Source organism: Bos indicus, chromosome 8, assembly GCF_029378745.1.
Source record: "Bos indicus isolate NIAB-ARS_2022 breed Sahiwal x Tharparkar chromosome 8, NIAB-ARS_B.indTharparkar_mat_pri_1.0, whole genome shotgun sequence".
NCBI lineage: Eukaryota > Metazoa > Chordata > Mammalia > Artiodactyla > Bovidae > Bos > Bos indicus.
Genome location: NC_091767.1, coordinates 23,412,231 through 23,433,452, shown reverse-complemented (window position 1 = coordinate 23,433,452; position 21,222 = coordinate 23,412,231). Strand labels below are relative to the sequence as shown.

At 39.7% G+C, this 21,222-nt stretch overlaps 1 protein-coding gene across 4 annotated transcripts in view; it reads left to right on the top strand.

The window, feature by feature from the left end:
• The window catches only part of FOCAD (focadhesin), a 302,497-nt gene that overhangs the window by 235,791 nt on the left and 45,484 nt on the right, over positions 1-21,222 (top strand). For all 4 annotated transcript variants that reach the window (XM_019965885.2, XM_070794470.1, XM_070794471.1 and 1 more), the window contains 9 exons: positions 307-423; positions 2,909-3,147; positions 6,861-6,950; positions 13,845-13,992; positions 16,105-16,224; positions 17,995-18,117; positions 18,584-18,661; positions 19,550-19,621; positions 20,913-21,015. In XM_019965885.2, the coding sequence (XP_019821444.2) occupies positions 307-423; positions 2,909-3,147; positions 6,861-6,950; positions 13,845-13,992; positions 16,105-16,224; positions 17,995-18,117; positions 18,584-18,661; positions 19,550-19,621; positions 20,913-21,015 (1,090 nt within the window). The remainder of the gene's footprint in view (positions 1-306; positions 424-2,908; positions 3,148-6,860; positions 6,951-13,844; positions 13,993-16,104; positions 16,225-17,994; positions 18,118-18,583; positions 18,662-19,549; positions 19,622-20,912; positions 21,016-21,222) is intronic.

Genomic DNA, 21,222 nt, shown 5'->3' with positions numbered 1-21,222 from the left:
CCATATTATCCTCACTGAACACAGGAGCCCTGTAAGGAACTCTCAGATGGTTCTGTTCTGCTGCCCCCATCCTCTCACCTCTGCTAAGTTTTGTCTGAAAGGTAAACTTTATTTACGTGGGAGTGCAGGGGAGGATATGTATTTGTCAAATACCTGTCTACTTCGTGCGGTCCTGGCAGATGAAGTTTAGTTTTTAATAGCTCTTCATTCTTTTATACAGAAGGAGGTCATACCCGGGATCTAGAAACAATGGTTAGGTTTTTTCTTTTTTTCCCATTATCATTTCATGTTTTCCTTCATCTGCAGGTTCAGCCTCACTTCCTGTCAGTGAAAGATTGGGTTTCCATGATATTTGATACCCTTCTGGTCATCGTTGATAGCCACTACCAACCCAGAGGACACTTTTTCTCCTCATTTTATCATGTAAGTTTGAGAAACAAAAAATAATTTAGAAACTCAAGAGTTGATTCTAGGATCAATTGTTCACATGAAATCTATGATATAATGTAAATCTTGGCCTTAGCTATACATTAGATATGTTTCAACCTTGACTGTACATTACAGTCACCTGAGGAACTTTAAATATATATATATATGTGTGTGAGATATTGATGTGTAGGCCTCACTTCTGATTTAAATGCTTTGGAATGTGTCCTGGGTATCAACATTTTGGAAGCTTTCTAAGTTATTTTAATGTATAATCAGAGGCAAGTGTTGAAGTAAAGTAAACATTGGCTGAATACGTAGGATCCTAAGTTTCTTGTCACAGCTTTTTTCATTTCAGGATATGTGACCACAGGAAGTTCAGTTCATTGGTCTGGCCCTTTGTATCCTTATTTATAAATTGAAATTATTGAACAGTATTATCTGCAGTGATTGTAGCCCCAACTTCATCTCTTATTAGTTTTGTGACCGTTGACCTGACAGCTACTTAACTTATCATCTGATTTTTCCCTTCCTGTAAAGTGAAGGTAAAAATGAGCACTTTGCCAACTTTATAAAAGATTGTGAGGATCCAATTATATAATTTATGGGAAAATGGAAAGGCAAAATGCTCTATAAATACCAAGTAATGTTGTTGGTCATATAAAAGCACCTGTTACTTAGTCATTCTCTTTCTTCACGCTTATATGCTAAGATTTGAAGCAAATTGCAACCACACTTTGTTGGTTAGGTTTTGTTTTCCCTTAACTGACTGTCGTGCATGCTGTATTTCTGTATCTGCATGGAGTTATTTCGGTTCTACCTTATCACTATCCATTGCTTAGGGAACTATAGGGATCATGGGACAATCAGCTGAGTAGCAGAGAATTATAGCTGATTTGAATGAAAATATAGCGCAGGTCCTGAACTGTTGCTAAGATTATGAATTTAGCCTGAAACTTCATCGCCTCAGGTCTTCTTTCTGCAACATTTGTGTGCCCCTGTGTGTGCTTCTGCCCTGGACCTGGTGTGTACCCCTCTAGGGCTGAGGGTCAGGAACCAGCTTTTTGACTAGAGAACAAAAAAAATTACTTACTAGATAACATATAATTATATTGGAAAATAGATTTTGCTCGAAGAAGTACTTTCTCTATGATAATCTGTTTTCTGTCAGAAGTGTTCTTATTTCTTTAACGATGGATGAAAAACTTGTTAGCTTATATGGAGGTCTTTGCAGTAGCTATATGCTTCAGATATGCAGCAGGACAGGATATCTATTAGATTTCTAATAGTGCCGCTTAGTTCTTACAAACCAGTAAAAATAATGTCTTTACTAGGCAGCTCCAGGTTGCCTCTTACCTTTATAAGTCTTGCGTTATTATACTTTTTCAAACCGCTATTTCAAAAGCCACTTCCTTTATTTCCTTTGTCCTAGCAGCTGGGTCATTTTAAGTAGCATTGTCATTATAATAGCGCTGTATTAACTTAAAGAATCCCTTAGCACATGTTTGCTTTTTATCCTTAAAGGACTAAAGCTTAGAGAGCAAATGAGGATAGAATTAAAAACACTTTTTAATGTGTTTTGACTGCAAGGGACAACACGGCCTTTATTGTGCGTCTGCAAATTTGAAGTGGGTAATGCTCAGGAATGATCAACGGGCTTTCTTCCTCACTTGAGACATATTGATAAATGTATATAATGTCTGGTGGAACTCTCTAACGCAGGATTCTTGTACAAGCTGTTCAGATTCAGCTGCCCTGTCATTTTATTAGGGCTGTTATTCATTTCTTTTCCCATAATTACATATAGGAAAGGAGCATTATAGTGCTCTCCATTTCATTTTGAATAGCTGGTTATTGCTTTGTAACCAGAGGCTTTTAGGATTTCAACTTCCTTTTTAATTAAAAGGAATTAACCCCCTGTAGGAAATAATCCATCTACTGGGAAACGTTCCCACCAAAATTTTTGGGAGATCCGCCAATAGCTCCCTGTGCTATACTTACACTTATCCTTCTGTAACTAAACTTGAACTGGCCCCACCCTAACCCCTTTTCTCTCTCCCAGAAAACTCCTGGCTTCCTGGACATGTACAATGTGACTCGGTGGTTTCTCCAAGCTTGGATAGCTTCACTTGGAGCTTTTTCATTATATACACATGTGGGCTTTCAAAACACCAGAACTGTTTCAGGCTTTATAGTGAGGGAATGCACACCCATTAAAAAGAGACACTGTTTTTGTTTTTTTCAAATTTAAAAGGATATTATTAGTTAACCAATGGCTTAGCAGCAAATTGTTTTCCTAAGAGTAAAAAGGTAACTTGTAGATAAACACGGAAATATATTTGTTTCTTTAATAATGTTTTTGGGGTGGCGAGGGTGGGTTTAACAGAAGCTTGTATTGTGTCATGCTTTCGTGATAGGTGTGCTTCCTTCATGTTTTAAACAAAAGGCCAACCCCTTGCTTTCTTTCTCTGGCATGTCCTAGAAATCCTATTCCGGTGAAAACACGGCCAGTGCCATTGCCCGTTCCGCGGCCGCCACGGCTTTGTCTCTCCTTGTGCCAATTTTCATTATCTCTTGCAAAGAGAAGGTTGAGGAAATCCTGAACATGCTGACTGCCAGGTTACCTGGGAAACCAAGGGCTGACGAGTCTCAAGCCGTGCAAATCCACATGGGCCTCGCACTGGGGATGTTTCTCTCTCGCCTGTGTGAGGAGAAACTCAGGTACAGTTTATTAAAATATTCCTCTTTTTCCTCTTTGTGACTTAGGTGATTGATTTCTGTCTCTCTCTCTCTCTGTCTCTCTCACACACACACACACTCACTCAAATCATATCTGAGCTATTTGTGGTGCTAAACTTTTCAATTTGAGCAGGTTGATCCTTTTTTCTCTTTTATGAATGAATTTGTCTCTCTCAAATACCATCACAGAGATATTCATATGTTTTAAGGGTTGCTTTTTTTTTTAAGTGATTGAGTACTTGAAAATCATTTCACATTTAGATGAAAGCCCTGTGTAATAGACATGAGGAAAGTCTAATCATATGGTGCTATAAATTTTAAAAAGCATCTTTTCCTTCTGGTTTATAAGGGTGAAAATAACTGCTCATTCATTGATATCACTATAAAATGGGAGGAAAGATTGGGGTAGCCCTGTGCCTGAGGGTGCGGGCATTGCTGAATCACCTGAGAACTGCATGTACTGGTCTTAAGTATTGCTTTTATCCTGTGCCCTGGCTACATTTTAGTAATCCTTAAAGAGTCTTAATCTGTGCATATTATACTGGGTGCTTTATTCAGTTTGATTGCTCATTTGCAGACTGCTAGCTTTACTCTTGAATGAAGCTAATAGAATATCAAAGACCCAGGTGGAAAATTCCACTAGTGAAAAAGTTTCCTTGTGCACGAATCGACTTTAGTTTTGGTGTTCATTATATTTATTCTTTATTTTATAACCGATCTTAGAATTTTTATATCCAGATTGATGGTAGTGTGGTACAACATGAATATTTGAAGATCATGAATCTTTAGATGTCACTGATTTGGAATTTCAGCCCCATTTTCCTCCATTGGAAATAGTAGGGCCGGTGGGGAGAGGCATTCTATTCTGATGTTAGCAGTCCTGATGCTTCCCTAGCTGGCAGAAACCATCTGTCCAAAGGCAGGAAATGGTGTTGATGTGGGTAAATTGGATGACATTATGCTATATTTGGGAGAAGGCAATGACAACCCACTCCAGTACTCTTGCCTGGAAAATCCCATGGACGGAGGAGCCTGGTAGACTGCAGTCCATGGGGTCACTAAGAGTCAGACACGACTGAGCGACTTCACTTTCACTTTTCACTTTCATGCATTGGAGAGGGAAATGGCAACCCACTCCAGTGTTCTTGCCTGGAGAATCCCAGGGACAGAGGGCTGCCGTCTGTGGAGTCGCACAGAGTCAGAAACGACTGAAGTGACTTAGCAGCATGCTATATTTAGATTTCTGTTTGAAACCAGTGGTTAAGTTTACATTTGTTAATTCCCATAATTTTGTGCAAACTCAGTATGTGAAACCTTTATGAGAACTGCTGTGGATCTAGGGAAATACTATATTTCAGATGATCATTTTCAGCCCTTGGAAACATCTATGGAATATTTGGGAAGATAGGCTTAGTCTTTGTGATCATAAATGAAACGTTGCCAGAATATTCATTTTGTTCTCTTCACCAGTATTAGTATACACAGGCCTGGTTCTGGACACAAACAAGAAGCTGCCCTTTGCATACGAATGGACTGTTACTTATCTTGTGTGTGAGTGGTAGAACACAAAGTATTTTTAAAGATTTAAAACTTGAAAGTGACTCCCCCCTCCCCGCTTTGCTTCTGTGTTACAAATGGCAGTCTCTTCACCATCTGTGTTCATGTTCTTCCTTCAGTATCTTTTCAAGCTACATGTTTTACAACTAAAAATGAGCCGTGGCAGTTTTTAATTCCAGACAACTCATTTCATCCTGTCCTGGCTCTCGCTCTCTTCTTTTTAGTTTAGGAGGAGATGCTGCTGGTTTTAGGGTTTGACAGACTTGCATATTGTGGTAAATTTAATTTTACTACATGGAGAAACCTACAGTGATTCTCCTAAAGCATCCTTCCCTGGTTCTTAAGTTGCCTTCCACCCCTATCTGCTGACTTGACCACATCTGCAGGAAACCCTGGGGAAGAACAGCCAAAAGCTCTTCCTCTGGCAGAGTGCCCACGGTGTAACTGCAGATTTTACCTTTGCCGTAATGATCCTGCATTGATAACATTCTCCTTCTGGTTGGTGTTTTAGTACTGCAGACATTAATGTAATTATTCATGGTTCCCACCTTACTATTTCACAATGGTGGTGGTTTTAGTTGCTAAGTCATGTCCAGCTCTTGTGACCACCTGGACTAGCCCACCAGGCTCCTCTGTTCGTGGAATTTCCAAGGCAAGAATACTGGAGGGGGTTGCCATGTCCTTTTCTAGGGGATCTTCCTGACTCAGGGATTGAAACTGGGTCTCCCACATCTCAGGTGGTCTCCTGCATTGCAGGTGGCTTCTTTACCAACTGAGCCCCCAGGGAAGCCCCTATTTCATAGAAGTAGGAAATGAATTAGGGAGGTCCTAATTTCATAGAACAGGGGAATCTGAAATATTTGTCTTTTGGTACTAATAAATATTTTATTAGATAATGACAGTCTTTACCAGGTAATGACATTTTTGGAGAAAATTTCTATTTTTTCCAAAACTAAAGTGTTTTGGGGGCTACTAACTCTGAATAATCAATGACATCAAATAAGTGGCCCAAAATGGCCCTTTATGACAATAGGATCAGGACAATATCTTGGTCTCAAAAATGAAAAGTCACTTTGTGTAAAAGAATTTTGACATTCAAACCATTTTTTTTTCTTGCTAAGGCTTATGAAAAATCTCCTGAATTTCAATTCCAGTCTAGAATTTATTCAGAAAAGCATATTATTCCAAAGCTTGCTTCTGTCGTAACTCCCAGAGGATTCTATTAATAGTTCAGCCTCTTTAGCATTTGTTTAGGATATTTAAGTATACTTTGCTCCAGAGAACATCTATAAGACTTACTTAGTTAAAACTATTAAAATTGTGTGTGCTTGTGTGCGTGTTTTCTCATCACAAAATGTAATCCTTCACCCCAGGCAAAACCTCTATAGTCTTGGTTGGAGAGGATATTACTTAAAGTGCTCTCTGGCTGGCTGGCATTCCTGGAACTGCATTCCACTCAGCATGGTCCAAGACTGCAGCCAGAGAGCTGAAATGCAGAGACCCCTTGATAATAAAGTGTCGGTGATGAAGCCCACAACTCTGCCTGAAAGAACAGACAGAGCTACCTTTTAAGTTTTGTTTTACCCTAGAAGTCATAGTTCTCACTAAGTTCTCATAGTTACAAAATCCACATCAACTGCTTTATAACGGCAGAAAAATAAAGGGCCAGGTTTTTTCCACATCTTTAAAAAAAAGAAAATAGAACTGAAAAACCTTCATATTTGACACATAAAATCAGAAGTGCCAGATGGATCTGGAATGAGCATTGATGGCATCAGCTGAGCAGGTTAGTTCATCCTCTGAGGAAAGTCACCTTAGCGTTTCTAGAAATATTCTTTTTGGAATTCTGAGCTCTTGTTTTTCAGTGATTTAAAATTTGAGTGAGCTGAGAAAATTCAAAACACGGGTTTGCAAGTAATGACAATGTTTCAGAAACCTAACTATTGAATGAATTCTTTGACTCAGTTTCTCTGTCTGCAGGATATGTGTGCATCATCAGTATCGTTGTTTGCTACTTTCATGTTTTTTTAATGAAATGATTTTCAGTAATATACTAAGAGCAAAATATTGCGTAGTAAATATGTTGGAGAGTTGCATGATTTTCAATAACTCATTTTTCGCTCTTGGTCTTCACCCAGTGACATATCTAGCCAACAGATGAACCTTCTTCTGATGAAGTCTTTGGATGCCCTGGAAAACTGCTGCTTTGACCCTAGTCTTGAATACAAGTATGTTGATTCCATTCCCTCTCTGATGCTCAGAGATTGGATCTTTCTTTGCTATAAAACGTTTCATTCTATGGTGAAATATTTGTAGGACCCAGTCCTGAATTCCTTTACTCAGAATAATAATTTTTAAAAATCTGTAATTAAAGCTTATTTGTTCTGAAAACCATGTTTCAGAAAATAGACAACTTGGACAATAGACAATTGTTACCATACAGAGCAACAGATGTCATTTTGTGGCTGTCGTTAAGTTTCCAATACCTTAGATTCTGTCTTGTACTTATCATATGAGACATCTGTCTGGGGATGTGTATGTATGATAACCTTTTTAAAGACCTGTTGAAAATATTCTTTGAATTTGATTTGACTAAGAGAGGCTTTGACTCATAATTTAGATTTCCTTATGAAATCGTGTCAGAGGCATCAAAATGGAAACAAACAGAGGTTACACCAGGCGTTCCCACCCTCCTCACTATTAATAGATCCCTTCCCCAAAAGAAGCTTTGTGCATTTTAAAGATTTTCTCTATTAAACTGATATCTTAAAATTTATTTCCTCATTCCAGTTATAAAAAACAAAAACAAAAGAGAATAATCAGAAAAAAACTCAAAAAACGGTGTTAAACATACTGGTTTAGTGAGACATTGAATGCTTTGTCTCATCCATGTGGTTAGTGTGGGAAGATAAACGCAGTTTTATTATGCCCTCTGAAATACTGCACCAGTGAGAACCTGCACTGGACCTTTTTGGACCTTCTTATGTTTTGGAAGCTTGTGTTTAGATCTTCTGGGGTTGAAGTTAATAGGAAACTCAACAGATTATAAGCATCTATTATAACCTAGTATAACTTCCAATCTATTAATTCATGTCCTTCATACTATCATGGGTACTGTTCAAATATGAATTACATCAGTGTTTACCAAAATTATCAGTGTTTAAATGTCTGGCCTTTAGGAATTGATGATCTAAAGTGACCTCCATACCATCTCACCTGTTAAGTTCAGACTTACAAGAGCGTAATGGTAGAAGTACTGAACGTATCACATATTTCATCACGTGTAAGTGAAGTCAGATCTTCACGGGAAGCCCGAGTTCGATCCCTGGGTCGGGAAGATCCCCTGGAGAAGGAAATGGCAACCCACTCCAGTACTCTTGCCTGGAGGATCCCATGGAGGGAGGAGCCTGGTAGGCTAAAGTCCATGGGGTCGCAAAGAGTCGGACACAACTGAGCAACTTCACTCTCTCACTCACAAATATGAGATCTTTCACATGCAAGCTAAGGTTGAATAAGAACCCCTGATATGCACCTGCTTTATCACCCTTTAAAGTTGAATACTTCAGAGATGAGATGACATGTTAAGAGTATGGTTGTGAGTATGGGCAAAGAAAGAGTTTGGAGGCATAATTGAAGTCTCAAATTTTAGAGAATGATTAATGGAAGGGCTAGGGTCCTTAACTGTTTTGGGGGCTGATGAAGATTTTTGAGCCTAATTCACATGTTGGTGTTGTTGCCTTTTACAACCAAGGAGTAAGAAAAATTTCTCTCCCTTCCCCTCCCCACTTCCTTCTTTCTCCTGCCTGGCCCCAAACGTGTTCAACATATCTGTAGCTCTGGGTGTTTAAAGCTGGGGGTGGGGAATGTGATTAGCCTGTTGTAAACTTTCAGGTAGTTGGAACAATCAGGAGTGACTCTCGTGTATTGTCTCCACTAGTTTATAGGAATGTTGTTTGAGTATAGGGAGGACCATGGAGATAACTGAATTAGCCAAAGTAGGGATATTTATACATCAAAAACCTTCATATGTCTAAGCATATTTAACTTTAAAATTAATATAGTAATTAAAATTACTATATTATAAAATTTTAAAATTTTTATAATATAGTAATAAGATTCTTATTTCTTCATTCTTACCTCCTTTCTTTATTCTTGAAAGTGTTAGTTGCTCAGTCATGTCCAACTCTATGGAACCCCATGGACTGTAGCCCACCAGGCTCTTCTGTCCATGGGAATTCCCCAGGCAAGAATATTGGAGTGGGTTGCCATTTCCTACTCCAGGGGATTTTCCAGGGATCGAACCCACGTCTCCTGCATTGGCAGGCAGATTCTTTACCACTCAGCTGCATGGGAAGCCCTGATTATACCCTAAATATTGATACTAAAGCAGGAGTCATCATCACTTCGGTTTACAGATAAAGAATGAGTCTCAAATAGGACACTGGTTCGAGGTCACACCCCTCAGTGGCAGAATCAGGAGAAAAACCCAGGTTGTCAGACTTTTCTTTCTCTTGCTTAGCACAGCATGGAGAATACATTTCAGTAGAAAGAAAAAAATAATTGATACAAAAAGCAATTTGATACTTGACAGTGTGGTGTTGATTTCCGCCCCCCCTCTCCCCCGTTGTGCAGATATTGCTCACCATTAAAAGCAAAACAGAAATTCTAACTTGACGCAGACCTGAATGCTTGGCTCATGGCACAAAATATTCCCCCATCCAGTGAGGTTACAGGAGTCTGGTCCTCCCTCACCTGAAATACTGGAAGTATTACCTGGAGGCAGTTAATAGATCTAGGAGCATGCTGCCTCAAGTGATAGAATTCACCCAAAGCAAATTCACCACCTTCTTGGATTTAATGGACCTGTCCCTGCTGAGAGAACGCAGCACCTGGTATTTGGGGTCCTATCACTTACATTTTGCTGCCATCTAGTGGTATTTATTGGACATTGCCGTCCTCCCAGCCCTAACAAGTCATGTTATCCATCGATGACCTGAGCATTGGTTAATTACTATTGAGCTTTTACAAATATAACACTTGAATAGCACTTTGTAAAGGGCAAAGCGCTATACAAATGTTAACTTATATTAGAACTAATTATTAGATGGCCTACTACTTAATCTGCAGAATAACCTACAATAAACTAGGGAATTAAAGATTCATCTCTGGTTAATTTTAGAAAAATATATCGTCTCAGTTGATATAGCAACATACATGTCAGAATTGCATAGATCTTAAGACAGAATTTCTTTTTGCCAGTGATATTTTAATACTCTTGGATAAGAGATTCAAATAAGTAATGACATAATGGGGCATACCATTTTAAAATTCAAATTCTCTTCATCATTTGTTAGTATTCGTATAAGGGATTTATGTTAGCAAGTCTAAAACCTCAAATTTGTATCTAACATAATTTATTTCATCTGTTTAAGACACCATCTACACAACTCCTTTTTGTTTTCAATAGACAGAAAGATGTGAGAGCTACCTCTGCCCAAGTTAATCTCAGTTTAGAGCTGGTAGAGCAGTGAACTTAGAATGAGGCAAATGTGTAGAAATGCTGAACTAAGCACCTAGGAGAATCTTTAAGACTTAGGACAATCAGTTCAGTCACTCAGTCATGTCCGACTCTTTGCAATCCCATAGACAGCAGCACACCAGCCTTCCCTGTCCGTCACCAACTCCCAAAGCTTGCTCAAACTCATATCCATCAAATCAGTGATGCCATCCAACCATCTCATCCTCAGTCATCCCCTTCTCCTGTCTTTAATCTTTCCCAGCCTCAGAGTCTTTTCCAAGGAGTCAGCTTTTTGCATCAGGTGGCCAAAGTATTGGAGTTTCAGCTTCAGTATCAGTCCTTTCAATGAATATTCAGGACTAATTTCCTTTAGGATGGACTGGATGGATCTCCTTGCAGTCCAAGGGACTCTCAAGAGTCTCCTCCAACACCACAGTTCAAAAGCATCAATTCTTTGGCGTTCAGCTTTCTTTATAGTCCAGCTCTCACATCCATACATGACCACTGGAAAAACCATAACCGTGACTGGACGGACCTTTGTTGGCACCTAGGAAAATCTTTGTGGGCACCTAGGAGAACTAGGCACCTTTGTCGGCACCTAGGAGAACTAAAGACCTAGGAGAATCTTTAAGACTTAGGACAAAAGATACATTAAAATACAGAAGATTCAGAAATCAAAAGGAAACATCAGGAATGAAGCTTTAGGACTTCCTTCTTGGTGTATGCTGGAGCAAATTAGAGTAGATGGAAACAGTTCAGAAGGTCAATAGATGCGTACAATCTAACATATTTATATTGGCACCCATATATGGTCAGCTAAAAACCATTATACCAATGGATGATAACCTTGTCCAAAAATAATTCTGCTGTGATAAGTTTTAGATAAATGTGAACTAAAAACCGGGATGTCTTTCTCTTGACCTTTGTGCCCATGGCAAAAGAGGAGGGGGATAGAGATTTTTGTGTGCCCAGAAAAGCAAGGCTTAGGTACCTGCCTATTATTTGAAAAGGATGAACCCCAGTAGTTAAGGGAGCTTTAAGAAGCATCTTTTTCCCTCATGAACCTGACACCTCTTTCCTAAGTTAGTCTGGCAAAAAATAGAAATCAGGTTTTCTTGATTGAATCTTGGATGCTATATTTGGTGAATTTTGCCTCCACTCATCAATTTTGCCTCCAACTGAACATGAGAATCAAATCTGGGGGTTTTTTGGGAGGAGGTAGGATTTTTTTCCTTGATAAATGTTCTCTCAGCTTTATTTTCTCTTGAAACTCTGCATCTGGTCAGTTCTTTAGCATTCAGTAAATGTTGGTTGAATGCCTGTCCCTGTCAAGCAGGGTGCTCGGTGCCACAAATATTGAGGAAAAAAACAGAAAAGGTACCCACCCTCATGGAGGGTGGTGAAGAATGTGGACACTAATTAAATCAACTCCCAGATAATCTTCATCAGAATTTATCATTAAAATTGTCTGAAGTGAATTAGTACAGGGTATTAGCAAAAGTAGCAGTTACTTAATCAAACAAGGAGAAGTTAAATTTTAAAGTACTAATCACATTTGCCTAACTATATCTTTGGTTTAATTTCCGGTTTTTATATTCATCAATATAGAAAGATGGCCAAAAAACTTTACTGTAGAGTATAAATGAAAACAAAGACTTTAAATCCATTCTAATCAACAGCAGCCTTTCCTCTTTCAGAAATGTGATTTGTCTCTAAAGCACATAATGTTCAGATGTTAGATGTTGATTTCACTGGTTAAAATATGCATTATGCTAGTTGAGCTTGTTGTTAAGTTCATGTAAGCCAAAACAGCAGTCTTGCCTGACTTGGAGTGTTGCTGAAGTAACTGCTTGATACAAGATTTTCTAATGCCAGATTTTTGTGCAATAGAACCTGGGAAAACACACCTGAGACATGTTGCCTTCGCATAGGCATTCCATCCTGGCATCACGCAGGGTGCCTAGAGGGGCTGGGTTCAGACTGGGAAGACTAAGAAATCTCGTCTTCTGTCTGTGCTCTTCTGGAAACTCTCTGCCTGACCTTGAGCAAATCCTGTAGCCCCTCCATCCTTCTGGGCATCTCTTATCAGAGGTGGGAGCTCCGTTGTCACAGAGGTGTCAGGGGAAGTAACTATCATGTTTGAGAAACGTGTGAGGGTCTTGATGCCAGCCAAAGATGCTATGTAAGAGTAAAATGACATAACATATAACATACGGGCACTGAAATATGTTCCTGGAGAGACGCCCTGGAATGTCTTCTTAAGCAGCAGGTAGCAGGAAGCAAGGCAAGCCAAACCAGAGTAAGGATGATTTCTGAAAAACTCAGCATTTCCTCAACTTGAAAAACAACAGTGATGATAGAAGAACTTTTTCAAAAGAGTAAAAAATTACCCTCAAGCTGCATTATCTTATCATACTGACTAGAGGTTTTCTGGGAGAACAATTCTTTTCTTTAAATGGATGTGTATTCTTTCAGGGGAATGGGGGCACAAAGCTCAGGATTCCAATTGAATTGTCACATGGGGTAACTTTTGACAAGCCTGTCATTTGTCCATTTTCTCTCCTGACCCGGTGGTACTTGGAGGGATCAGAGGGGAGAAGAGGATTAATGTCATTGTGCGCAGACAAATACACAGTTTCTTTGAGACAGAAATTCCACTTGTTGAAGTTGACTAGGAAACATGAAGCTCTTAGCAGTACCTCGTAACCATGCCTTGCATTTGTTCCCCACCCTGTTATTAGTCAGATGTCCTCAGATCATACCCTGAAATTTAGGCTTTTCTCTCCTTATGCAGTTAATCAGAGCACTCTCATCATAAGTGGGGAGGGGACCACAGCGTTTCTCTAAATGCAGAGATAGAACTGGTTTGACTCATTTTTGTACCTCCTTCTCATATAGAGTTTGTCAAACTGTTTCGTTTTTTAAAAATTATTTTGTTTCAGCTGAAGGATAATTACTGTACAAACTATCTCTTTTTAAAAATGGTTTCTTTATTTTGGGGGCTACTCTCTAGTTGGGATACACAGGCTTCTCACGGAGGGGGCTTCTCTTGTTGCAGAGCACAGCTCTAGGATTCATGGGCTCCGGTAGTTGTAGTATGTGGGCTCAGTTGTTCCAAGGCATGTGGAATCCTCCTGAACCAGGACTCAACCCGTGTCCCATACTCTGCCAGGCAGATTCCTACCCACTGCACCCCCAGGGAGGAACCTGTCAAACTATTTCGTGTATTTATTTGATGTATTTATCTATTTTCTCCATTGGGTACACAGCACTGGCATGAGCCATAGACACCTGTTTGGATGGTGGGTATCCTGGGGAAGGAAATAGCAACCTGCTCCAGTATTCTTATCTGGAGAATCCCCATCCACAGAGGAGCCTGGTGGGCTATAGTCCATGGGGTCGCAAAGAGTTGGGGACACGACTGAGTGACTAAACAACAACAATCCTTGTGGGGGGCTTATAGGGTGTGCATGTATACCAATCTGCAGTTAAAATCCAGCCAGCTCACCTTGGGTTGTAGAGCACTGGTGACTCCCGTGATAAGTGAAGAGCGAGGGCATGGATTTCTTGTAGTTTTCACTCCTCATCTTTTTTGGCACCCAAGCACGGGCTGTATACTGGGAGTTGGACTCGTCCTATCCCTCATGAGTCACAGCGGTCAGACAGAGTCCCGAGTTCATGTGGCAGCCTCGCTTCGGAAGCTCTCCGCATACCTGGATGACAGCAGGAGCCAGAGCAGAACCTTCCAGGAGGTAGGGGACCAAGGTTCCACTTCCCTTTCCTCTGCGGGCTTTTGTCTTCCTCTCGCTGCTTATTTTCTGCTTCCCCTGTTTTGGTGACTCTGAAACTAAATCCTTCCTCAATTTCAACGGGGCTAAGGAGAAAATCTGAATGGCAAACAACCTATATATTAGATCATAAGGATTTCAAATAGTGCAGCTGTTTAAATCAACTTAGACTTACATGTGGCATATAAGATAAGAGCCCTGAGTGAATACAGAACCCTAGCTCAGCATCACGAGAAGGCAGTTTCTAAGAAAGCTGCGATTTCTGGAGGAAGGTTAAATGTAGATTTTTAGAATTAGGATCAAGCCAAATATAACTTTAAGAAATGGCCAGGGATAAGCTTAAGAAGTTACAGATCCAAAAGGCATTTGATTTCTTTTTCTTTTTTTTTCATGTCAGCCAGCGTGAAAAATTATTGAGGAAATTCCCTTTGCCACACTTAATGAAAAGATTTTTCTGTGATGGCGCCAAAAATATGCAGAATCGGGATCCTGGGCCCCCGTCTGTGTGTGGACCGTGTCCACCAGGTCGTCTGAGGCCTGTGTGTCTGTGAGCCCAGGTGAAGCCTCGTCGCCAGGCTCTTCTCTCTGGGAGGTGCCTGGGCCGACCTCTTGGCCTGGCCAGATTCTCCCTCTCATTAGAGCAGATCCTATTTCTCCCAGCCTGCCCACAATCTATTGATGAGTGCATAATGGCTGCTGTGTTTCCCGGCTCGGCTCCTCTGCTTTCAGCAATAGGCCTTGTTGAATCGGTGGATTTCTTTGGTGCACAGGGGCTTGAAGTTTTGTTCTAAGACATGCACCGCATTTCCATGTTTAAAGTGGTGCAGAGCATGATTGGAAACTATGTGTTTTTTTAAGCTGAAGGAGAAAATGTCATAAGCAAGGAGCAATGTGATTAATAAAGGAAAACAAGGTTTTCATAAATTGAAGCATCTGTCTGTCCTGATGTTTTGATTTAGAAGGCCTCAAGCAAGCAGTTTTGGTTTTTCCTCTCCTCTGATTTTTGTTATCCAATTTCTACCTTAGAAACTGCCTTTCTTTTTTTCATGCTGTATCAACCAGTATGAGGAGTTGAACATTTCTACTTTGTCTTAACAGCATCTTTGTGAGGGAGGGATTCATCATGAAAATGCCAAGGCAGAGAGGGATGCGTCACCTTGATTTGGGAAAAAGGAAGCTCAAACTGATGGAGTGACTTGCTTAAAGTTACTTAGCCAGTCAGTGGTCAATTTTAGATATACACTTAAATATTCTGTTTCTACTCCCAGCATTTTTTAAAAGATTATAATATGTTCGCTTATTTATTCATTTGCATATTAAATCACACCAGTGCTCTGAAGTAAATAGTATTATCCCTATTTTACACAATTATCTGACTCTGAAACCTACCTTCCTCGTTTACCATGCTCCACTGCTTCTACTAGGGAATCTTAATGTAGCAGCGTTTTACTTCTTTGAATTTCCTCTCTTGTTTGACCTTGGATCAGAGTCCATTGCCGTTAGCAGTGTCCACTGGTGATGAAACTCTACTTCTACTGTTGAAGGAACTTTTTGATTTAGTCTAAAGACCCAGGTTTCAATCTCACTTCTGTCACTTGCTAGCTATGTGTAGTTGAGCCTCAAAACTTTTATCCAGAAAGTAATAACCCCTATCTCATAATATTGTTATGAAATATAAAAGTTGGGGTTTCCCCGTGGCTCAGCAGGAAAGAACCCACTTGCCAGTGCAGGAGACGCAGGTTCGATTTCTGTGTTGGAAAGATCCCCTGGAGGATGTACTAGCAACCCACTCCAGTGTTCTTGCCTGGGAACTTTCACGGACAGAGAAGCCTGGTGGGCTACAGTCCATGGGATTGCAGAGTCAGACACAACTGAGTGACTAAACAACAGCAGCAACAATAATATAACAACAGCAACAAATAAGTTAGGTGGCAGCACAGTGCCCAGTCTGTAGTGGGCATACTCGAATCCATCCTTGTCCTAGGAGTAAGTGTGAGAAAGTATTCGTGTTGACTAAACCGTGTTCTTTCATTTCCCCGCATGAAGCCCCGTGTTTCTGCTGTCTTTTCTCCTCAGGTCCTTGCCTATACCATCAGCTGTGTATGTACATCTGCATTCAGTGCCGGCATCATTGAGGCAGTGGAGGCTGAAGATATCATGAACAAGCTTCGACTGTTAGTGGACAACAGCCAGCAGGTGGAATTTCTGGTTATTTCTATGTGGGTTTCAGGCTGCTTTGAAGTCCTAGTTCTTATTTACTCTGATTTTGACTTTTTAATGAAGTATTTTTTTGTGCCCAGAAATGAGAAACGTCTAATTCTTATCCACAGCTTTAGCCAGTATCTACAGACATCTTTTTCTCTCTTTATCCCCTATAGACACTTTTTTCTTTTTTGGTATGAGTATGAACGTCTTTTTGCTCTCTCCAATTATTGCTCTGTATAAAATCTTAAAGCACATGGCTAGGGAATAGAAGAGTTATGTAAGGCTAGAGACAAAAATTCATAAAGATAAAAATACATAGAATAATCAAGTAAAACCTCCACAAATTCGAAGCAGAGAATCTCTGCTCATGACTAAATATATAGGAAAATTTAGATTACTGCAATGTAAATGAAATACCTCTTAAAATGTTCCCTCTGAAATATTAGTCAGCCTTCAAAAAGAAGAAAATTTTGACATAGGCCATGACGTGGATAACCTGGAGGGCATTATGTTGAGTGAAACAGGCCCATAGCAAAAAGACAAGTATTGCATGTTTCTGCTGATATGAAGTACTCAGAGCAATCAGAAGTGTAGAGATGAAAAGCAGAATGATGGTTGCCAGAGGCTGAGGCAGGAGCGATAGGGAATTAAAGTTTAATCGGTATAGAACTTCAATGTTGCAAAATGAAAAAGGTTCTAAAGATGATTGGGAGTGATGGTCACACAGCTTTGTGAATGTACTTCATACCATTAACTGTTCACTTAAAATGGTTCAGTTCAGTTCAGTTCAGTGGCTCAGTCGTGTCTGACTCTTTGTGACCCCATGAATCGCAGCATGCCAGGCCTCCCTGTCCATCACCAACTCCCGGAGTTCACTCAGACTCACGTCCATCGAGTCAGTGATGCCATCCAGCCATCTCATCCTCTGTCGTCCCCTTCTCCTCCTGCCCCTAATCCCTCCCAGCATCAGAGTCCTTTCCAATGAGTCAACTCTTCGCATGAGGTGGCCAAAGTACTGGAGTTTCAGCTTCAGCATCATTCAAATTTTATGTTACGTGCATTTTGCCATAATTTTTTAAAGTTGGAGGGGGAAAAATGCTCCTTCTGATTATGCATGCTCTAGAATTTCCGTGTTTGTACTTTGTTTGCTTGGTTGTTTATTTTTTAGATTTCTCCAAAGTCTTAATATTGGCCATTGTGGGTTATTACAGGATTCAGCCCAGATGTTAAGCCTATGTTGTATTTTACTGTTATTATTTTATGGTTATAGGCCTATTGGCTTACATTCAGAATAGATTTTGCCTTGTAAATCAACTATACTTCAATACAAAAATAAAGTTAATGTAAATAGCAGGAAAAAAGAATAGATCTTGCAAACACCAAAATGTAGAACTTTCATATGCTGTGCTCATTGCAGGGCTTTTTCTCCTCTTGTTTGGAGGTTGACTGGGCTTGTGAGTCACCTTGATATTTTCACTCTAACCCTCTTCTTAGAATTGGGATTGTTTGACCCAAGTCAATCACTAGTGCAGTGTTCTTTTCCTGAAATATACCACTCACTGAAACTGAATTCCTTACAATTAGGCTGCAATTTCTATTGCAAACTGGTCTAGGTTTTTTAAATCTCTGATGTACAGATGGCAACAGAACGTGTCTGTAGGAAAGGAGCCCCTCAAAGTGCTTGTTTTGCTGTATATGAACATTCTTGATCTGTGCCAGTCTTCTTTTCTCTCACCTCTCTTTAAAATTTATTTCTAACAGACTTCAGGTTTTGCCCTGGCATTAGGAAACATAATTCACGGCTTGTCTGTGTGTGGACATGGAAAAGCTGAAGACTTGGGCAACAGATTGCTTCCGGCCTGGATCAAAACTGTCCTAACAGAGGTAGAAGGCACCTCCTGCATGTTATTTTATATTTTTATAAAGGAAAAAGAGCCACTTTATTGGACCATTTATAGGTGCTGCCATAAAAGCTTAACCATTAAAAAAAAAAAGGCAGTATCAAATGAGACAATGTACTTTTAATGCCTTATAAATGATACATCCTATTAACCATTGTAGTTGTTTTTCTTTTTTTTTTTTTAACTGGCTATTTTGTTAGTGTTTTAATTTTATAACAGCACTGTGGTTTTGAAAACTAAAAAATAACAAGAAGCCACCTGGGATCTAGCAACTTTAACTTGTTTACTTTATTCAAGTCTGTTGCCTTCCTCAGTTCAGTGATACAGGTTGTGTTGATCCTACAAATTTTGTACCATTTTGACCATTTGTTTCTCTGTGGTATAATTCTTATCAAATTCAAACCCAAGGATTGTTCCCCTCTTGACATTTTCTGATGCTTTGTTTTCAGGGCGCTCCCACAATGCTTTGCTTGGCAGCTCTTCACGGCATGGTGGCCTTGGTAGGCTCCGAAGGGGATGTAATGCAGGTAAAAAAAAAATGGGGGTGACACCTAAATGTGTGCATAGTCACAGCAAGGAGAGAATACCCAGTATCTCATCATGCTAAGGAAGACCGATATATGCTCATGGTAGTGGTTACACTGGGCTCTCTGTGTCTTTATATATCTCTTGGCCAAGAATTCTTTTTGTACAGATTTGTTCCTTGTTTTATTTGGATTGTAGGAATTAAACCTAGTCAACCTATATACTTTCCATAAAGTTCTCTGCCTGAGGAAAGCAATTGGATCCTAAGAAATTTCAAAAATTCGAAATAGGAAGCTCCACTTTGTATCTGTAATGTTTAAATATGTATCTGTGTAATTATGCTTTCTATAAGCTTCAAAAGTTTCTAAAAACTTTAAAAGCTTTTCTACTGTAGATTTGAAAGAAAGTGAACGTGTTAGTCTCTCAGTAATGTCTGACTCTTTGCGACCCCATGAACTATAGCCCTCCAGGCTCCTCTGTCCATGGAATTCTCCAGGCAAGAGTACTGGAGTGGGTTGCCATTCCCTTCTCCAGGGGATCTTCCCGACCCAGGCAGTGAACTCGAGTGTCCTGCATTGCAGGCAGATTCTTTACGTTCTGAACCACCAGGGAAGCCCATATGGATGTATAAATTTACAAGTAATTCTAAGGCATTCCTTTGTTCATACAGTAAAGGTTTATTAAGTGACTGCTACTTGCCACACTGAACTGGCCCTGGGATATCAGTAATTTAATAAAACATGGATCTTGCCCTCAAGGAGCTCATGGTTTTTGTTTTTGAAATATAAGGACATATGATGAGTTATTCCATAGCTTAGATGTTGACAACTGATACAGTGGGAGTATCATTATCTACTTTTTTGAATGGTTATTTCTCCTTTTTCTTTCAGCTGAAGTCAGAAGCCATCCAGTCCTCTCAGTCTCAAGGCAGACTTAATGAAGTCATTAGAACTTTAACTCAGGTGAGAAGAAGAATTTCAAATCCTTAAGTGGGAAAACAGATATTCCCCTTTGCTGTCTTTTTCTCTCTCATGATACAAACTGTCTTACATAGAAAATGGGGAAATCTCTGGTTATTCATGGTGAGTTCCAGGGGCAATGGAGAACCGCTTAGGGCCCTGTATTTGCTGACCAACATGCACCACCTCTGGAAAAAAAAGAAAGCGTGAATTATTGAGTTAACTTAAGTTGCTTTGGTTTCTCTTAAAAATTTAAACCTGACCCTCTAAAGAATGTCAGGCCCTCTGGACAAGGAAAAATAGAAGACAGCCAAAGGGCAGGGCGGATAGCTAAGCTGAATGGTCAAGATGCGCTAGTTCAGATGTCACTAAAAGTATTTGGGTGAATTATTGTCAGAGTTATTCTTGGCTAAAGAATAAAAATGTCCATCTGCTTAGAAATGATTTTATATTTTCAGATTTTTATTTAAAACGTCATGACGTTCATTGAATGGAAGAAGCTTAAAAAAATAATCACTGAGGCTCCTCTCAACCTGAAGCAGCTGCTACTCACATGTGGTCATGTTTCTTTATAAGCGTTTTTATTTTCTCTGCATAGTTGCATTCTTACCACATGTAGAACTCTGTGTCCTAGGCTTTCACCTGGTGGACTTGTTTGTTTTTTTCTTTTTAAACATAGCTGGTTATAATACTCACCACATGAAGAAGTTGTAGTAATTCATGCCTTTGAAAGCAAACAAATCCTGGAACAGAAGAAATTGTCTTTTGCATGTATGAATGTAAATATTCTCAAAAAATTTTCCTGAAACTTAAATTGCTATAACTTGGGTAAAAAATCTATAAATGAAAAATATTATTTAAAAGAACATATTGTGAATGGTAAAATAGTAATAGAGCACTGTTTAAAGAAGAGAACCAAATAACATCTCCTTCTACTTTTAAACGTATTTTAGTCCTAAGCAACTATCCAGCCCTTTTTACTTTGGGGATTTTCTTTTCCCATTTTTTGAAAACTCCTTTAGACCAGTCTGACTCAGTGAAATCTGAGACAATCACTGATCCCTTCTGTCATGACTGATAGATTCATTCATTCTTTCATTCAGCAACACTTGTTGATCACCTCTATGTCCCACATTTAGTGTACTACACAGAGGATAGTACATCTTGTCATAGAACTTCTCATTACCAGCCAAGCTACCACCTCATAAAAGATTAGTGACCTTCTGTGTGTGGCCTTTTATTGAGTGGAATTTGTATCTTGCCCATCGTTGAACTGTTAACATTTCATTCATAGGTCATCAGTGTGTCTGGGGTGATTGGTCTTCAGTCAAATGCCATCTGGCTTCTAGGACATCTTCATCTGTCTACTCTGTCCTCAAATCAAAGTAGAACCTCGGGTAAGATTGGAGTCATAGAACATGGGAGCTGGAAGGAGGGGTGCTGACGTGGGGCTGTCTACTTTGTTAAGAGCGTTAATTTTCATAGCCGCCCTCAGAGCTGCGTGTTATTGTCCCTCTTTTACGTCAGAGGAAGATGGACCATGGAGAAGTCTCCTGATTTGCCCAGAGTTACACAGCAGTTAAGTGGGAAATACACAGTTTGAA